Here is a 17,024-nt window from a genome sequence, read left to right on the forward strand (position 1 = left end):
CGCCATATTGCGCGAGTTCTTGTCACCCGATTAAGTCTTAAATCACACAATTGCAAATCACTTTTCAAAATCAAATATAATTTCCAAATTCAAATCATAATCATTTTTACAAATTCCAAATCCTTTTAATTACATATTTTGGATGAAAAGGAGAATAGTGAGCATCCGCTTCATTATCTCTCGATTATACGAATAATTGGCGTACGCCATATTGCTCGGATTTTCGTCATTCAATTAAAACCTTAATAATCATACAAATTCAAATCACTCTTCCAAATTAATATAATTCTTACAACATTCTCTTAATTCCATATTTCAGATGAAAAGGAGAATAGTGAGCATCCGCTTCATTATCTCTCGATTGTTCGAATAATTGGCGTACGCCATATTGCTCGAATCTTCGTCATCAAATTAAAGCCTATCAAAATACAAATCATTTTCACAAATCAAATACGACATCCAAACATATCTTTTACAATTTAAACTTCGGATGATAAAAGATGAGAGGCGTACGCCTCGCCATCTCTCGATTATTTGAATAATTGGCGAACGCCATATTGCACAAATTATCGACTTCCGACTAAAACACATTAAATAAACTTGGATAAAGGAATAAGTGGCGTACGCCTCATTATTCTTTGAATAAGCAAGTAGGGGGCGTACGCCTCACTACCGTGCATATTCAACATCCACAAACAAACTTTCAAAATAATTCGAACGAAAAGGGACTAGAAGGCGGACGCCTTACTATTCCTCGAAAGAATTGGACGATTGGTGAACACCACATTGCTCAATCTTTCGTCGTTCTCCAAAAAATATTTCAAAAAAAACAAATCAAACTAATTTCTCGCCCCCGCGCGATCGAAACCAATCAAACCCAAACACATCAATTCAACTTGTCACCCCCGCGTGACCAAAACCCTTTCAAAAAGAACACTGTCAATCCTTTCTAATGCGCACAACAAACCAGTGCTTAAGCCTCCGCCGAGAGTAGACAAGCCAGCGTTTAGCCTTTAGAACGCCGACCTACACAGTCGTTCATCAAACAAAACACACCAAAACCGTAGTTGCCCGAACTACGAATGCTCTGATTTCCTTATTACACCATAAGGATACGTAGGCAGGAGATTGCTGTATCTTCGCGAGCACACTAATAAAAAACCTCCCCTTTCCCCTTCTGAGGTCTTCATCCATCTTTATTATTAACTCTAATTACTCGAAGCAAGAAAATAACATTCAACTAACATTTAAATAGCAAATTAGACTAAAAGGTTCCCGTTGAGTACAACGGACGTGAGGGGTGCTAATACCTTCCCCTTGCGTAATCGACTCCCGAACCCGAATATGGTTGCGACGACCATTATTCCATTTTCTAAAAGGTTTTATCGATATTTTCCTATTCCTTCATTGGGATAAATAAAGTTCGGTGGCGACTCTGTTCGAACTAAATTTTTCCGCGACCATCGCGAGGAATCGCATTTTTTGAGGTGCGACAGATGGCGACTCTGCTGGGGATCCTGCTCCAAGCAAGAGAGAGTCAAGCCTAACTTAGTCAATTTGCTATGAATGTTAGAATACCGCCTTTTATTTGCTTCTGTATATCTTGATGTATTATTTGAGCTATGTAATTTATTCTGCTATTATGGTGGGTGATCTATGGTGTTTGACACATGCTGTGAGATAAGCTCCGTACCCAAGCTTTGAGAAGAACTTAGAACCCGGAGTTGTGTAGTATTGAACCGAGGGGTGTACACCTCATTGGGACAATACGAGAACTCCACCTAGAGTAGATCTGCTCTGAATTTCCATCATAATATGGCTAGCCCATCATTGCGAGGAAACGATGAATATGATCCATGACTCTGGGAACCTCATCTTAAACTGAAGTTCGTCTTCATGATTGGCGATCGTGTAGTATTGAACCGAAGGGTCTACACCCTGTTCGAACAATACGAGGATCCCACTCAGAGTAGACTGATTCAGAATTTCCATTTCAATGTGGCTAGCCCATTATTGCGATGGAAGACTGAACTTGGTCCATGACTCTAAGTTCTTATCCTGAAAACGAACAACCTTAGGAGCCATCCTTTGTGTGTGGGGTAGAGAACATAGAACCTCCGTATAAGGTGTACCATATGATACTCATGATATCCTGGATCCTAATTATACCTGCATTACATTTTCTTTGCATACAAATATAAAATTGCATGCATTCGCATTTCATCAGCATGGATTGCATATCATTTTCCAATACAAAAAACTCATCCCGTCCTTTTGCTAATTACCAGCAGGCTGATTTCCTGGCACTCGTACTGAACCTTTGAGAGCTACTAAAAGACAAGGGATCACTGAGAACATAATCAAGTTGAGTTGAAAATGGATATGAACAACATGAAAGGAAAGGTAGACCAGATGTTGGAGGCTAGGCTAGCCCAATCAAAAAACAATTTTCAACATGGTGTCACAGAGAATGTTGGTTCCTCATCAGGCTTTACTGTAATTACCAACCCAATGTATGACCCTCTGTCTGACTATAATCCTCCACAAGTGAACATTCCTACTCAATCCCAGTTGATGCCATTGACCAATCCTGATGTTGAAAGGCTTCATGCCCTTGAGGAGAGAGTCCGAGCAATGGATGTAAATGACAATTTTAGGCTTGATATGTGCTTAGTACCAGGCCTGGTAATCCCCCCGAAATTCAAATTACCCAACTTCGAGAAGTACAAAGGGGATAGTTGTCCAAGGCACCATTTGGTGATGTTCTTTCGAAAAATGGCATCACATACTCACGATGACAAGCTGATGATTCACTGTTTTCAGGACAGTTTGATTGGAGCATCGTTGAGCTGGTATATGAAATTGGAAAGAAGCCATATTCAATCATGGGAAGACTTAGCGAATGCTTTTTTGAAGCAGTACAACTACAACTTGGACATGGCTCCAGACCGAAGGCAGCTGCAAAGCTTATCCCAAAAGAGCAACGAATCTTTCAAAGGATATGCACAACGATGGAGAGAATTGGCAGCCCAAGTGCAACCACCACTCTTGGATAAGGAATTGGTTGACTTGTTTATGGATACCTTACAGAGTCCTTACTTTGAAAGGAAGGTAGGCAATGTGTTATCAGACTTCGCCCACTTAGTGACAATTGGAGAACGCATCGAGAGTGCCCTAAAAAGCGGAAGAATCCAAAGCGCCTCGAGCAGCCAAGCTAGCGAGACAGAATCCCTCAACAATTCCCAAAAGGAAGAAGAGGATGAAACCAATGCAGTCATAACAGATGTCAGGCAACCAGCAACGCCGAGAGCACCATACCAGCAACCATGGTGTACTCCTTACGCAAATCAACGATCTCGTGGTCGAGGATATCAAAATCAGCCTTCGAACCAATCTAGGCCTCGAAACAATCTGGAAAGAAGGAATGCTCCTCTCGATCCAATTCCCATGTCATACAGTCAACTTCTACCATATTTGATTCAAAGTTCATTGGTGGATCCCAAGTCTCTCAGGCCATTACCAGAACCATACCCACCTGGATATGACCCTGATGTGCAATGTGGATATCATGCCGGGTCAATAGGGCACTCGACCGAAGACTGCAACGCTTTCAAAGCCAAGGTTCAACAGTTGATCGACAAAAAGTACATATCCTTTCCAGACGGAAATCTGTTGGTGCATGTCAACCTCTCGTCTGAATAAGTTCGAAGACTTCAAGAGAGTATCTTATAAGGCCAATGGTTCAAGCAGGAAGACATCCTTAACATTGGCAATCATTGGACTGATTTGTTTTCATTTGCATTTGTAATTTCTTTGTTGATTAAATGCTACTTGCTTTTAAATTTTGTTGTCTTTAATGGTAATATTAATGAAGTAATGACGCATATTTTGAACAAATTATCTCACATTCGCTCATTTTTCTTCTCTTATATAAAAAATATACATCCATGTTCTCCACCTCATCTCGTTTATCAAACTGTTGTTTTAGCAAAACTGGAGGGAGGATGACGAAAATAAAATACCCATAATTGCTGACTGTATGCTTTCAGATAAGATCCTGCTGATGATGTACAGGCATTGTTTCAAATTCCCAAACACTGGAGAGATAAGGAGTTAATCCCTAGTCAACCACTTCGAGCCTAGAAGTAGGAGTTTCTTTCGGATCTAAAAAACCATACATTAAACCTGGGGTAGGGTAGTGTTCAGTTAATCTAACTACACATTCGGATTACAAGACGAAATATCCTGTTTGTGGATCAACTACATGACATTCTTCGCACACATCCTAAAGTGTCGAAGGAACCCTGGAAAATCCAAAAGTTATGACGGTTGTTCTTCAAGGACCATTGACTTGGCAGTCACAACCTATCAAAAATAAAATCAAAGAAAAGCCCGCTAAGTTGAACACCCAAGAGGCAACTTAGGCAAAAATTAGGGCAATCCCGATGGACTAAAAGCTTCAAAAGTAGTTCAGGCAAAAGTTAGGGATCAAGAAAAAAAATCAAAAGAGGTCACGAAAATCCTCAGCAAAACCAAAACAAGATTCAGTGACCACCATACTAAAATCAAAGGGTCACCGACATTCAAAAAAAAACAAAATAAGGTGGCTGCCATTTCAAGAGACCTTGAATCACCATCTTTATCCTTACACCTTCAAAAAGATGAATGTGTATGTTGAATTAACTGAGCGTAGGATTGGAGTTTATCAAAAAGAAGGGTGGGTACAAAAATAATTTTGAGCCTCATATCCTTTGTTTCGATAACCATGAACCAGGCCATGTTACAACCCATAAAAGACCTAATTGAAGCAGGGTTTATTCTGAAAGCATACTACATCAAAGTTGTGTAAACTGACTCCTAAAGATTTGCTAAACTTCAACATCGATGTCATTATTCTCACTGTGTCTTTCACACTTTAAAATTGCTAAATCAGCCTTACATTTGGACTCATGGTCCACTTGTTTCACACTATCACATCATTCAAATAAATGATTTTTCAAAACTTGCGTGAGTATCGCATTAAAATTACCATTTCTGAACAGACAATTTTAACTGCAAGTCAGTACTTGACGTCAGGGAAATTCCAACAATAGAGAACAATTAGAGGAACTTGGACATTCGTTGGTGCTAACAAGAATCAAGGCTACCTCATAATCCATGAATCAGGGGCATGCCACCCTAAACATCGGTCAATCATAGGAAGATTACTCCAAGAATTGGTCAGCCTGAAACAGTCTCCAAACATCTGTTAATCAGGGGCAAGTCATTTCAAGAATCAGTTGATCCAGAGCAAATCATCTCAGGACTCTATTAACTAGGGGCAAATCACCTAGAGATTTTGTTGGCCAGGGGCAGACCCCCTCAATATTCAGTTAGGGTGAGTTAAGTCGCTTCAACGCTCATACCGGGGCAAGCTACCTCAAGAGCACAGAAAAGTCAACCACTCCAAGAGTCGATTAACCAAGGATAAATCCTTTCATGGATCAAAATTCTGGGGCAAGCCGTCTCCAAATTATGGTACAATTGCTTTCAAAATCCTTTCAAGGTAAACATTTTGCATAAACCCATCACATTGGGGCAAGATGAGCCATACAAGAGCGAGCCCTCTCCATGTTTTCAAGCAGTTCAGGCAAAAGCTTTTTCCGCAAGTCAACTGCAGAGTTCAAGATGAGTGTCGGGGAATCATGATATCACCCCATAAAATAACCTGTTGACAGACAGAAGCCTTCCTGCAAAGAACATTCTCTTCCAATACCCACGCAGGGGCATTTTGAAGGCCTTCAAATCATTACATAAATCATCCTCATGCATCAGTCATGTCGCTTTGCTTTAACATAAAGCTATGCATATCATAGCATTCATCGGGTCTAGCCCCATAACATTGAACCTGACATCAAAAAGCCTTGTAACACAAAATACGACACCAAAGCCCAACATCACTTGGCAATTCAAAGTCCAGTTCCCGTCTGGCAAACCTTTTCAAAGTCTAATTCTCGTTTAGCATTCATTTCAAAGTCCAGTTCCCGTCTGGCAAACCTTTTCAAAGTCCAATTCTCGTTTGGCATTTTATTTCAAAGCCCAGTTCCCGTCTGGCAAACCTTTTCAAAGTCCAATTCTCTTTTGGCATTTTATTTCAAAGCCCAGTTCCCGTCTGGCAAACCTTTTCAAAGTCCAATTCCCGTCTGGCAATTTATTTCAAAGCCCAGTTCCCGTCTGGAAATTTATTTCAAAGCCCAGTTCCCGTCTGGCAATTCATTTCAAAGTCCAGTTCTCGTCTGGCAACTTATCCCAAAGTCCAGTTCCCGTCTGGCGAACTATATCAAAAATTAGTTCTTGTACGAAAAATCATTTGCCAAATACCAGTTCTCGTCTGGTAAATTATCTCTTAATACCAGTTCTCGTCTGGTAGGTCACTTATTTCGATACCAGTTCTCGTCTGGTAGTTAATTATTTTAACCAGTTCTCGTCTGGTAGCCTACCTTAAAAGTCAGTTCTCGTCTGACAAACAAAAAAATAAAAGTCCCATCTGACATTTCAATTATTTCCACCAGTTCTCGTCTGGTGACATATCCTTCAAGTTCTGTTTTCATCTGACAGTTCAATATTCTTCACCAGTTCTCATCTGGAAATTCCCATTTAAAGTCCAACCTCATTGGCAATCAAGAATAAAACCCTACAAAAACATCCAATTACCCAATTGCATTCCCACATGCATCACATGCATCATTTCATGCATAATTTTCCTGCCAAACGGGAAGATTCATCAAATACAATCCTATCAATCATCAGCATACCCATGCATAAGCACTCCTGTCAAAACAGAAATTTCATAAAAAATGAACAAAATTACTCGCATTCATACATACACATCCTAAATATCCCCAACGATTGCATCTCTTCATGCATCTAATGCATCATCCCATGCATGGCATTGCCACCCAAAGTGGAACATCATACAAACACAAAATATCAAGATCCAGGGTCATCCATGTGTATCCCGGACTTTCCTCAATAGAGTTATTACCTTGCATGTGCTCGTGGAATTATTTCCCAGCCAGTCATTCTTCAACTTTGTGATTAATAATGATATTCCCCAACCTCTTTGCTATCATTGCTCCCCAAGCAGAGGTTACCCTAAAAAGTCTCTTATGAGCTTTTCCACTGCAGAGCATTTATAGTAAATCTCCTCCAAAAGGAGTCTTGTCTAAAATATTTCCCCCAACAGATAAACATTTGAGATACTGCTTCATTTATATGGAGAATCTCAGTTGTCTGTTTGAGATGCTGCTTCATCAATATGAAGAGTCTCATTCAGTTTTTAGAGATACTGCTCTAGTATCCTCGAAGAGTCTTAGATTTAATTAAGGTATCATTCCCTTGTTCGGAATATCTTAATTCTGTCAGATAAGATGCTGCTTCGACTCGATACAGAGAATCTCATTTCCGCTGTTTGAGATACTGCTTCATCAATATGAAGAGTCTCATTCATTTTTAGAGATACTGCTCTAAGTATCCTCGGAGAATCTTAGATACGGTTGAGGTATCGATCCCTTGTCGGAATATCTCAATTATATCATATAAGGTACTGCTTCGTTGATCCTCAGAGAATCTCATGCGTTCAAATCGAGACACTGTTCTGCTAATTATCAGAAAGTCTTAGATACAGTTGAGGTATCATTCCATTACTGGAATATCTCGATTATGACATCCAAGATACTGTTCTGACGATTCCCAGAAAGTCTTGATTGTTTCATTTTACCTTCTAATAACTTTTTCTTACTGTATTTCCCACTGCATTTTCTTTCTGCATTTCTCCATTGCATTTCAAAGGACAAAATTCGGGTCTTTTCGTATTTAATTATCTTCCACCACGAATGTACAAAGACTATTGTCATTTATACTTTCTGGTTCAAGGTAATTAAATAGGGGCAGCTGTCATACCCCAATTTTGTCCGGGCATTTTAAATTTTCATAATTTCGATTTCATTTTTCAGTTTACATCATATGCATAGCGTGACATGCATTTCATCATGAATAACACCTGAAATGTCGGTCAGAACGAATTTATTTGAGAATACAGACAAATCGGTTGAGTTGTCAAAATTTGAGGAAGCACTGTATTTTTTTTAATAATAAGTTTGTTTTGTGCTGACAATTTTAGTGTGACCGGTTTAATTTTTTCCGAATCAAATTTGTACTCGATTTTTATTTTATTAATTGGTCAAATATTTTTGGTTTAGTTATTTATTTAAAATAATTAAAATCTATTCAAATTAAACATTAGTTAGAAACTTTATGAGTTTATTTTTAAAATAAATAATAAGTGTAGAATGTATATATTGGATTCTAAGAAGAAAAAAAACAAAAAGATCCTCACCCTCTCTTTCACGTTTTTCCCCTAAAACGTCTCTCTCCCCTCTATTCGACACGTGTCCCGGTTTCCCTCTCTCCACTCAATATTTCCAGCTCACCCACCTCACGCAGAAAATCCCTAGAAAATCTCTCTAACGCAATCTCTCCACTCACGCACAACAGACAACAGTCTCTCAGCCCACTCTCAATACAAAAAACCCTCACGTCTCTTACTCAGAAAAAAAAACTTCTCACCTCACACTCTCCAGCTACCACCTAACAACCTACTACACTAAAAATTCTCACAACTCCACTCAGAAATCCATCTTCGTGGCCTCGCCGCCGCCACACACAAACCCTATTCATCGTCTCTCTCAACCAAACCTCAGTGCCTTACCTTCAATCGTCCTACCGTCACCGTCAAATCACCACGAAACACCAGCTCCACCGTCAAACCCATCTTCAACTCTCAAAACCCTACCGCCTCACCTTCCCTCACTCCATCTCTTCACTCACTCTCAAAACCACAACACGAAACTCAACGAAATCCCTCAAAACTTCACCTCGCCGTTACCGTACAAACCCTACCGCCGCCGACCTTCACCGCTTCAAAACCTTCATCGTCCGTCAAAACCACAACCCACGAAACCACCCCAAATCGCCATCATCATCATCGCTAAGTTCCTCGCTCATCCTTCAATCCACCGTCAAAAACCCCAAAACCATCACAAAACCCAAACGCCTCCAGCAGATAACACAATAGCTTCAACTCAAATCTGTTTCGTCATTTTCGAATTCCAGGAGGTTATTTTCTTTTTGGTTGTCTCTGTCGTTGATCTGTGTGCAGGTTGTGGGTATCATTCTAAGATTTGGGGAACAACCACCGCGGACGACACACAACAACACCAACAATCATTGTCGGTTCCAGCTCAAATCACCTTCGATAGCAACAACCAAATCACCTCGTCATGCCACGAAACCGCCGGTAAAAGCTATTCAAAGAAGGAACCCTCCCAACAATTTCACGTATGCTTCAATAGAGCTCTTGACGATTTCTCTCAACCATGGTCATAATCGTCGGATTGGCTCTTACATCGTGCTTCTTTAACCAAAATAGCACATTCAGTTTTCTTGGGGTAACATTCTGAGTTCTTTTTATTGATTCTCACATTTTTTTTTCTCACACTACAATATACTAGGCATTGCTGTGTTTATGTTGATGTTGAGTATTGTTTATCAATAGAATGGCATAAGGCTTGGTCTTATTTCGTATTAGAACAAATGGACGTTGCTCAGGTTTTGAACCTATTTCTGGACGCTGACTAGTGCGTACTAGTTAAGCTCATTTAGATGGTATCTACTTATTTATTTTCAAATATAAGCTTTCTCTTTCGTTAATTGTCTAGAGCGTTTTGGTTCAGGCCTGCCTGGATAGCCTTTCGGTGATGCTCTGCTTATGTTGAGGCTTGTATGTTAATTTTCTTTTGTTTTCATCTATGCTTGACTCATTGTGCACATTGAGGGTGATATGTCCTATTTTGAATTTTTATGAAAGTTGTGATATTGAGAAGCTTTGAGGAGGTATATGTAATCGTTTGAGCCGATAGTTTTATATGTTGTTTATGGTGTTGGAATCATTTCTTTAACGGTTGGAAAAGCTGCGTTCTCATTTACCCATCTAGTTATGTATATCCATGTTCTTTCAGAAGTAAATTCAATTGGGATATTGGATTTTTTGGAATAAATAACTAGGCCCATTAGTTTATTTAGATATTGTTGCACCTCTTATATGGTAAATAACTTTCAAGCTATACTGATGTCTTTATTGTTTAAATTCATTGCGTTTTAATTGGGGTTGAGCCCGTGGATTTGGTAATCTTGTACCAAAGTACCGCCCAAATTTCAGTATATCAAAAGAACACTTTCACCGTGTTATGAACTTGTGAATAACATTAATCCTTGTTATCTCGCCTTAACCGGTTTTGAGCATATTGTTACCGATTCAATTTTTATAAGTCAACGTTGTCACTATTTTGTTTTCATAAAAAATATTATTAATTGAACTTTTGTTTGATTATTTCTTTTTAATTAACCTTAATTAAATTAATTATTTGAGATAATTAAATTAAAGGATTTTCTTTTCCACCGTGTTTTCATAAAAACAAAGTCAATTTTGATTCACCAAGAACACAAACCAATTTCAAAAAAGCACAAATCATACAATTCTCGATTTAAACATCGAGCCCATTTCAAAAACACCCTTATAAGTCGATTGCTCTTCGCATCGCCATCAACCTCACATAGCTTACTCTTGGGCTTCCTTACAATGAAACCTACTTGGTTATTGATTAATCGAGTAGATGAAATAATACACAAAACAAAATTTATTTCATTCATAAATATGAACTCAAACTATTTTCCAAACCAACTCAATTTTGAAAGACTTTTCTTTTAAACATAAACTTGGGATGAAAAGGAGATAGGAGGCGTACGCCTTACTATTTCTCAATTACTCGAATAATTGGCGTACGCCATATTGCGCGAGTTCTTGTCACCCGATTAAGTCTTAAATCACACAATTGCAAATCACTTTTCAAAATCAAATATAATTTCCAAATTCAAATCATAATCATTTTTACAAATTCCAAATCCTTTTAATTACATATTTTGGATGAAAAGGAGAATAGTGAGCATCCGCTTCATTATCTCTCGATTATACGAATAATTGGCGTACGCCATATTGCTCGGATTTTCGTCATTCAATTAAAACCTTAATAATCATACAAATTCAAATCACTCTTCCAAATTAATATAATTCTTACAACATTCTCTTAATTCCATATTTCAGATGAAAAGGAGAATAGTGAGCATCCGCTTCATTATCTCTCGATTGTTCGAATAATTGGCGTACGCCATATTGCTCGAATCTTCGTCATCAAATTAAAGCCTATCAAAATACAAATCATTTTCACAAATCAAATACGACATCCAAACATATCTTTTACAATTTAAACTTCGGATGATAAAAGATGAGAGGCGTACGCCTCGCCATCTCTCGATTATTTGAATAATTGGCGAACGCCATATTGCACAAATTATCGACTTCCGACTAAAACACATTAAATAAACTTGGATAAAGGAATAAGTGGCGTACGCCTCATTATTCTTTGAATAAGCAAGTAGGGGGCGTACGCCTCACTACCGTGCATATTCAACATCCACAAACAAACTTTCAAAATAATTCGAACGAAAAGGGACTAGAAGGCGGACGCCTTACTATTCCTCGAAAGAATTGGACGATTGGTGAACACCACATTGCTCAATCTTTCGTCGTTCTCCAAAAAATATTTCAAAAAAACAAATCAAACTAATTTCTCGCCCCCGCGCGATCGAAACCAATCAAACCCAAACACATCAATTCAACTTGTCACCCCCGCGTGACCAAAACCCTTTCAAAAAGAACACTGTCAATCCTTTCTAATGCGCACAACAAACCAGTGCTTAAGCCTCCGCCGAGAGTAGACAAGCCAGCGTTTAGCCTTTAGAACGCCGACCTACACAGTCGTTCATCAAACAAAACACACCAAAACCGTAGTTGCCCGAACTACGAATGCTCTGATTTCCTTATTACACCATAAGGATACGTAGGCAGGAGATTGCTGTATCTTCGCGAGCACACTAATAAAAAACCTCCCCTTTCCCCTTCTGAGGTCTTCATCCATCTTTATTATTAACTCTAATTACTCGAAGCAAGAAAATAACATTCAACTAACATTTAAATAGCAAATTAGACTAAAAGGTTCCCGTTGAGTACAACGGACGTGAGGGGTGCTAATACCTTCCCCTTGCGTAATCGACTCCCGAACCCGAATATGGTTGCGACGACCATTATTCCATTTTCTAAAAGGTTTTATCGATATTTTCCTATTCCTTCATTGGGATAAATAAAGTTCGGTGGCGACTCTGTTCGAACTAAATTTTTCCGCGACCATCGCGAGGAATCGCATTTTTTGAGGTGCGACAGTTAGTATTAGAGTTAGTGTTCCATAACGCAATTTAGCGCTATGTTAAGCAATCGTAATTGGACTTATGTAGAAGTCACAACTATCTGAGGTCGGTCAATAATAATGTAGGCAACAACACAAGTTAGAGATTTTGATTAGTGAATCAAACTCCTACAACTTGTCATGCCAAAAAGAAGATGAGAAATGATCTTGTATTGATTTAGGTTTTTTGCTTGATTAGGAAGCAACCTATCCTTAATGCAAAGCCATTCACTTGATCCATGATCAAGTTGAATTAGATTTGAATCAAGGAAGGTTAAACCTCCAGTATCAAGGCTAACCACCAATCTTTAACTCATTGATCAAAAAGAAAAAAGAAGAAGAAGAAGAAGAAGATGAATATTAAAGCACATTAATGGAAATGAAATGAAATAATCAACAAGCATTGACCAAAGATAGAGAAGATCAAGGTCAAACAATAGAAAACAGAAGCAAAATGAAGATTAAAAGTCAAGAAACAAATAAAATATTTTTGGTATTTTTCAATATTAAAATGAAACTTGAATTAAAATAATAAAGAAAGGTCAAACTTCAAACTCACTTCAAATCAACTTTGAAAAGTCCAAGTGAATTATCCCAAGTTCAACAAGGTCAAACAAAGTTTGACAAAAAAATTCAACATTTTTAGAAGTCAAAAACTATTTTTGATCAATTAAAAATGCATAAAAATTACCTAATTGAATTAAAATCTCAAATAAATCTCTAATCAATTAATAAATTGATAAGAATATTTTTCATAGATCTATCATCATTCAAAGAGGTTGGAAAAATATTTTTTGTATTTTTTGGATATCAAAAACTATTTTAAATGAATTAAAAATAACCAGAAAAGAGAAAATTCCTAAAAAATATCAAATGATAACATAAAAAATATTAAAAATCATTTTTAGAAACTAGAAATTAAAAGGAGAAAAATGAAATTGGTCTCATATTTTTTGGACCAATAATGAAGGAGCTATGAATTTTTAAAAAGAAATGGAATTAAAAGAAATAGAAATCAGAAATTAGAAAATGTGAAAATGCGTGGACCGTCTGATGAGACCTCATTAATTGACGTGGATCATCACGCGGTCAGGAAGCGCGCGTTCACCATATGCACAAGTCAACTGAATAACACATGGCCTTTAAATAAATCATAACGTTGGATGGACGAGATCTGGTCTGGAAAATGAGATGGATGGTTCAGATCTAATCTGGAGAAGGGACGGTGACCAGCGCCACCGTCTTCTCCGGCCAAGCTCAAAATTGCAGAGAAACAAATGTTTACCAAATGCTACGATCCAAGCACCATTCGAAAGCTGGGGTGATGTACATCACCCCTGTACCAACCAAATCCACTCTAGGCTTCTACATTGAGAGAAATCAGAGATGGGATTTTAATGGTGTTCAACTGAACTTGCTAGATTTCAAAAATTCGAAGCTCAAGAATGTTGCCTCTATGCAGAGGACTTCAGATCACACAACAACAACAAGAAATAAGCACAATATAAGCTGATTCGAAGAAAATAAAATGTGAAGTGAACCTCTGATTTGCAGAGCTTAGAGTCATAGTTTCTTGGTGTTAATGCTTGCAGTACACTCTATGGATCAAGGTGATGAGGTTTAGGAATTTTTAGATCTAAGAAAACAATCGATGCAACTGAATTCTAGATCTGAAAATTGAGAGAAAAAAGAGAGAGTTCCTTTAGAGTGAGGGTGAGGATTCAATTTCATAGCATTTAGGGCGCCTTCGGGTTAGTGAAATGAAGAGCAATGGCATTGTATTTATAGGCAAGGCAATGCTGAAATGCATTATCACAACTTTGCATAAATGGAAAGGGCCTCCATGCATGGGCCTATACAGGCGCATGGAGGGCCCAATTCCACTTGGATTTGGAAGCTGATGCTAAGCATGTACAAACTGGACATGCAAATTGTGTATTAATGGATCATGCAATGTAAATTTAAATGATTTTCAAAGATGGACCATTATGTTCAAGTCTTCGAAAATGCCATGTCCAAACTTGAAACACCACCTCATGAGTAATGGTTGGAAAGCTTTTTGCATGAGAATTAATTGTTATGTTGATCACAACTTCATTTGAGCCTTGGAAATTGATGAAAAGTGGTTATGAAGTGTAGGGTGCAAAACATGTACATGTGAGATTTTTAAAAATGACCAAAGTTCAAGCCCTTTGTTTTCATTGATGCAAGCTCTAAATGACAAAATATTTAACATCAAAGTTGTAGATCTTTTAAGCGACAATCAATTTGGACCTATATTTTGAATCATTTGGATTTTTGATGAAGAAGTTATGGGAACTTGAAGTTGGACTTTTTCACATTTCAATGCATTTGGTCCAAAGTGATCTATAATGTTTTCCATTATCATATGTATTTCTTTTAGGATTTTGAAATTTTGCTCAACATAAAAATTGAATTAGACATCTTAAGCTTGCCAATTCATTTTATACCACCTCAAAATCATGAAAAATGAATGAGTTATGTCCTTGGGAAGTTGACCCAAAATTAGGGTTTCAGTCAAAATGACCTATAATGTCTTGGAATGGATGATGACCTTCCAAGCTTCAAATAAATTTTTGATGAACATGAAAGTTGTTCATATGGTCCTTAAGAACACTGTTTCTCTTAGGGTAATCTCCAGTTGACAAACACATAAAACGTTAGGTCTCAGTGTACTTCAAAATAGTCAGATGAATTGACTGGTCAACTTCTCAAGTCCAAACCTCATGTCTTGATGAATTGATGATTGAGGACACTCAAATAAATTCAAATATGCATGAAATGATGAATTAAATAACTTTCCTTGATTGCATTTGAACATGGGTTGAGGTTGCTTCATGAGCAAGGCACAGTTGATGAACAGGTGAATTAGGGTTTCCTTGGGAAACAAGCCTCAAGCCCCCTTGATTTGCTTTGATAAAAATGAAGAATTGAGATACTTGGGAGGAATATTTGATGGATGAGAGCTTTGAGAACCATTGCCATGCTTGTTTTCATCTTCTCTTGGCCATATCAATGCACATAGGACCTCCTAGAAGCTTTGGATCTTGTGACTGCTCAAGCTACAAACCAAAGATGTTAGTGACATATTTTTGTGCTTTTGGTTAGTAAATAAAATGAGAAAAGCAATAATATACAATTCAAGCATGCTTGGTGATCTCAAACCAACTCTCAAGGGATCCCACCCAAGGGTTAAGGAGCCAAGATGCTTATGATTCTTGAGGCAAGATGCAAATGCAATGTTATGATGCAATGAGGGATCTTAGGGTCAAAATTGGGGTCTTACAATTAATAACTTAGAAAATATAATCTAGGTTATGGAAAATATGTGATATATGTATGAGAATACGGTATTCATCTGTACGACGCTTATGTGGAGGTCGTGGACGAATTGTTGCCATGATTGAGAATGAGACGCATTGTATGGAACATACCATGTTATTATTTTTGTATTTTGGTGAATGAAGTCACCTGTGATTGATGGATTTTGTTATGGTTCGTGGAACCGATGATTATGGAACCGATCATGTATTCAGATGTGTGTTTTTTGTGGTGGTACACATCTCTATTGGTATGCTAAGACGTGTAAGCATTGGGATGTGGGACCAATGATTCGAGCCTCAATTGGGTTTGAGCCCCAACCATGGCAGACATGGGGGAAAGGTGGACACCAAAGTGGGATAAGGCCCATACGGTGAAAGAGACTCAAAGTGGGTAAAGTCCCATACGAGTGATGGTTCTCAAAGTGGGTTTAAGTCCCATAGGGGAACCGGATATCCACCGCGAAAGTCGAATCATACGAGCATGCATGAACCTGGCCTGGCTTAGATGTGAGTCTGTTCGGGAATTGATGTTTCGTGATCTGAATAATGATCATGGTTGAGTTATGAGAACTCAGATGCATGTTGCCATACAATTGCGAGATAGCTTCCCCATCGCTCAAGTCTTCGTTCCCTTGTTGACTTTAGTTAGATATGAGTTGAATATTGGTTAGAAAACCATGTAGAGCCGAGTGGATCCATAGGATAGGAGAACTCACTGAGATTATTATCTCATCCCATTATTGTTGTTATTTTTCAGGTATTCCTTACAGGTTGAATTCAGTAGAAGTTGTTATGGATGTTTCAAGGGACACAGTTATTCGGATCTTCCGCTGTGGAGTTGTGTGCAGTGAAGATATTGCACGTAGTTCTTAGATTTTTATTGTTTAGGCATTATTGTATAACATGTTCCATTGATGTTTTAGTTTGGACATGTATATATATATATATATTGATGCCATTAGGAACTTATGTTGGATCAATACGAATTATTAACACTTGTATGATATTATTCTAGATATATATTATACGGATTGTTACAAAAAATTTAAAACTAATTTTGTATGACTTCGAGGTGTTAACCAACTACTAATATTTTAATTGTTTTTTACCAAATATTCTAAATACATTTAATAAAAAGTGTTTTGTCTGTCTCGCTTGCCAATACTTATTTGTGACTAAATGTAATTATATATGACTGTGAATATTTGACTTATATATCCAAAATTAAATATCATGTGTCTTTATATAAAATTTAAAGCACTTAAAAAAACTAGTACCCATT

At 37.8% G+C, this 17,024-nt stretch overlaps 1 protein-coding gene across 1 annotated transcript; it reads left to right on the forward strand.

Moving 5' to 3' along the window:
- Nucleotides 1-2,376: 2,376 nt before the first annotated feature.
- Nucleotides 2,377-3,702, forward strand: LOC127122022 (uncharacterized). The gene is made up of 2 exons (XM_051052437.1): nucleotides 2,377-2,685; nucleotides 2,824-3,702. The coding sequence occupies exons 1-2, from the start codon at nucleotides 2,377-2,379 to the stop codon at nucleotides 3,700-3,702; spliced, it is 1,188 nt and encodes a 395-aa protein (XP_050908394.1).
- The last annotated feature ends 13,322 nt before the right edge of the window (nucleotides 3,703-17,024 follow it).

Source organism: Lathyrus oleraceus, chromosome 2 (genome assembly GCF_024323335.1).
Source record: "Lathyrus oleraceus cultivar Zhongwan6 chromosome 2, CAAS_Psat_ZW6_1.0, whole genome shotgun sequence".
Lineage (NCBI taxonomy): Eukaryota > Viridiplantae > Streptophyta > Magnoliopsida > Fabales > Fabaceae > Lathyrus > Lathyrus oleraceus.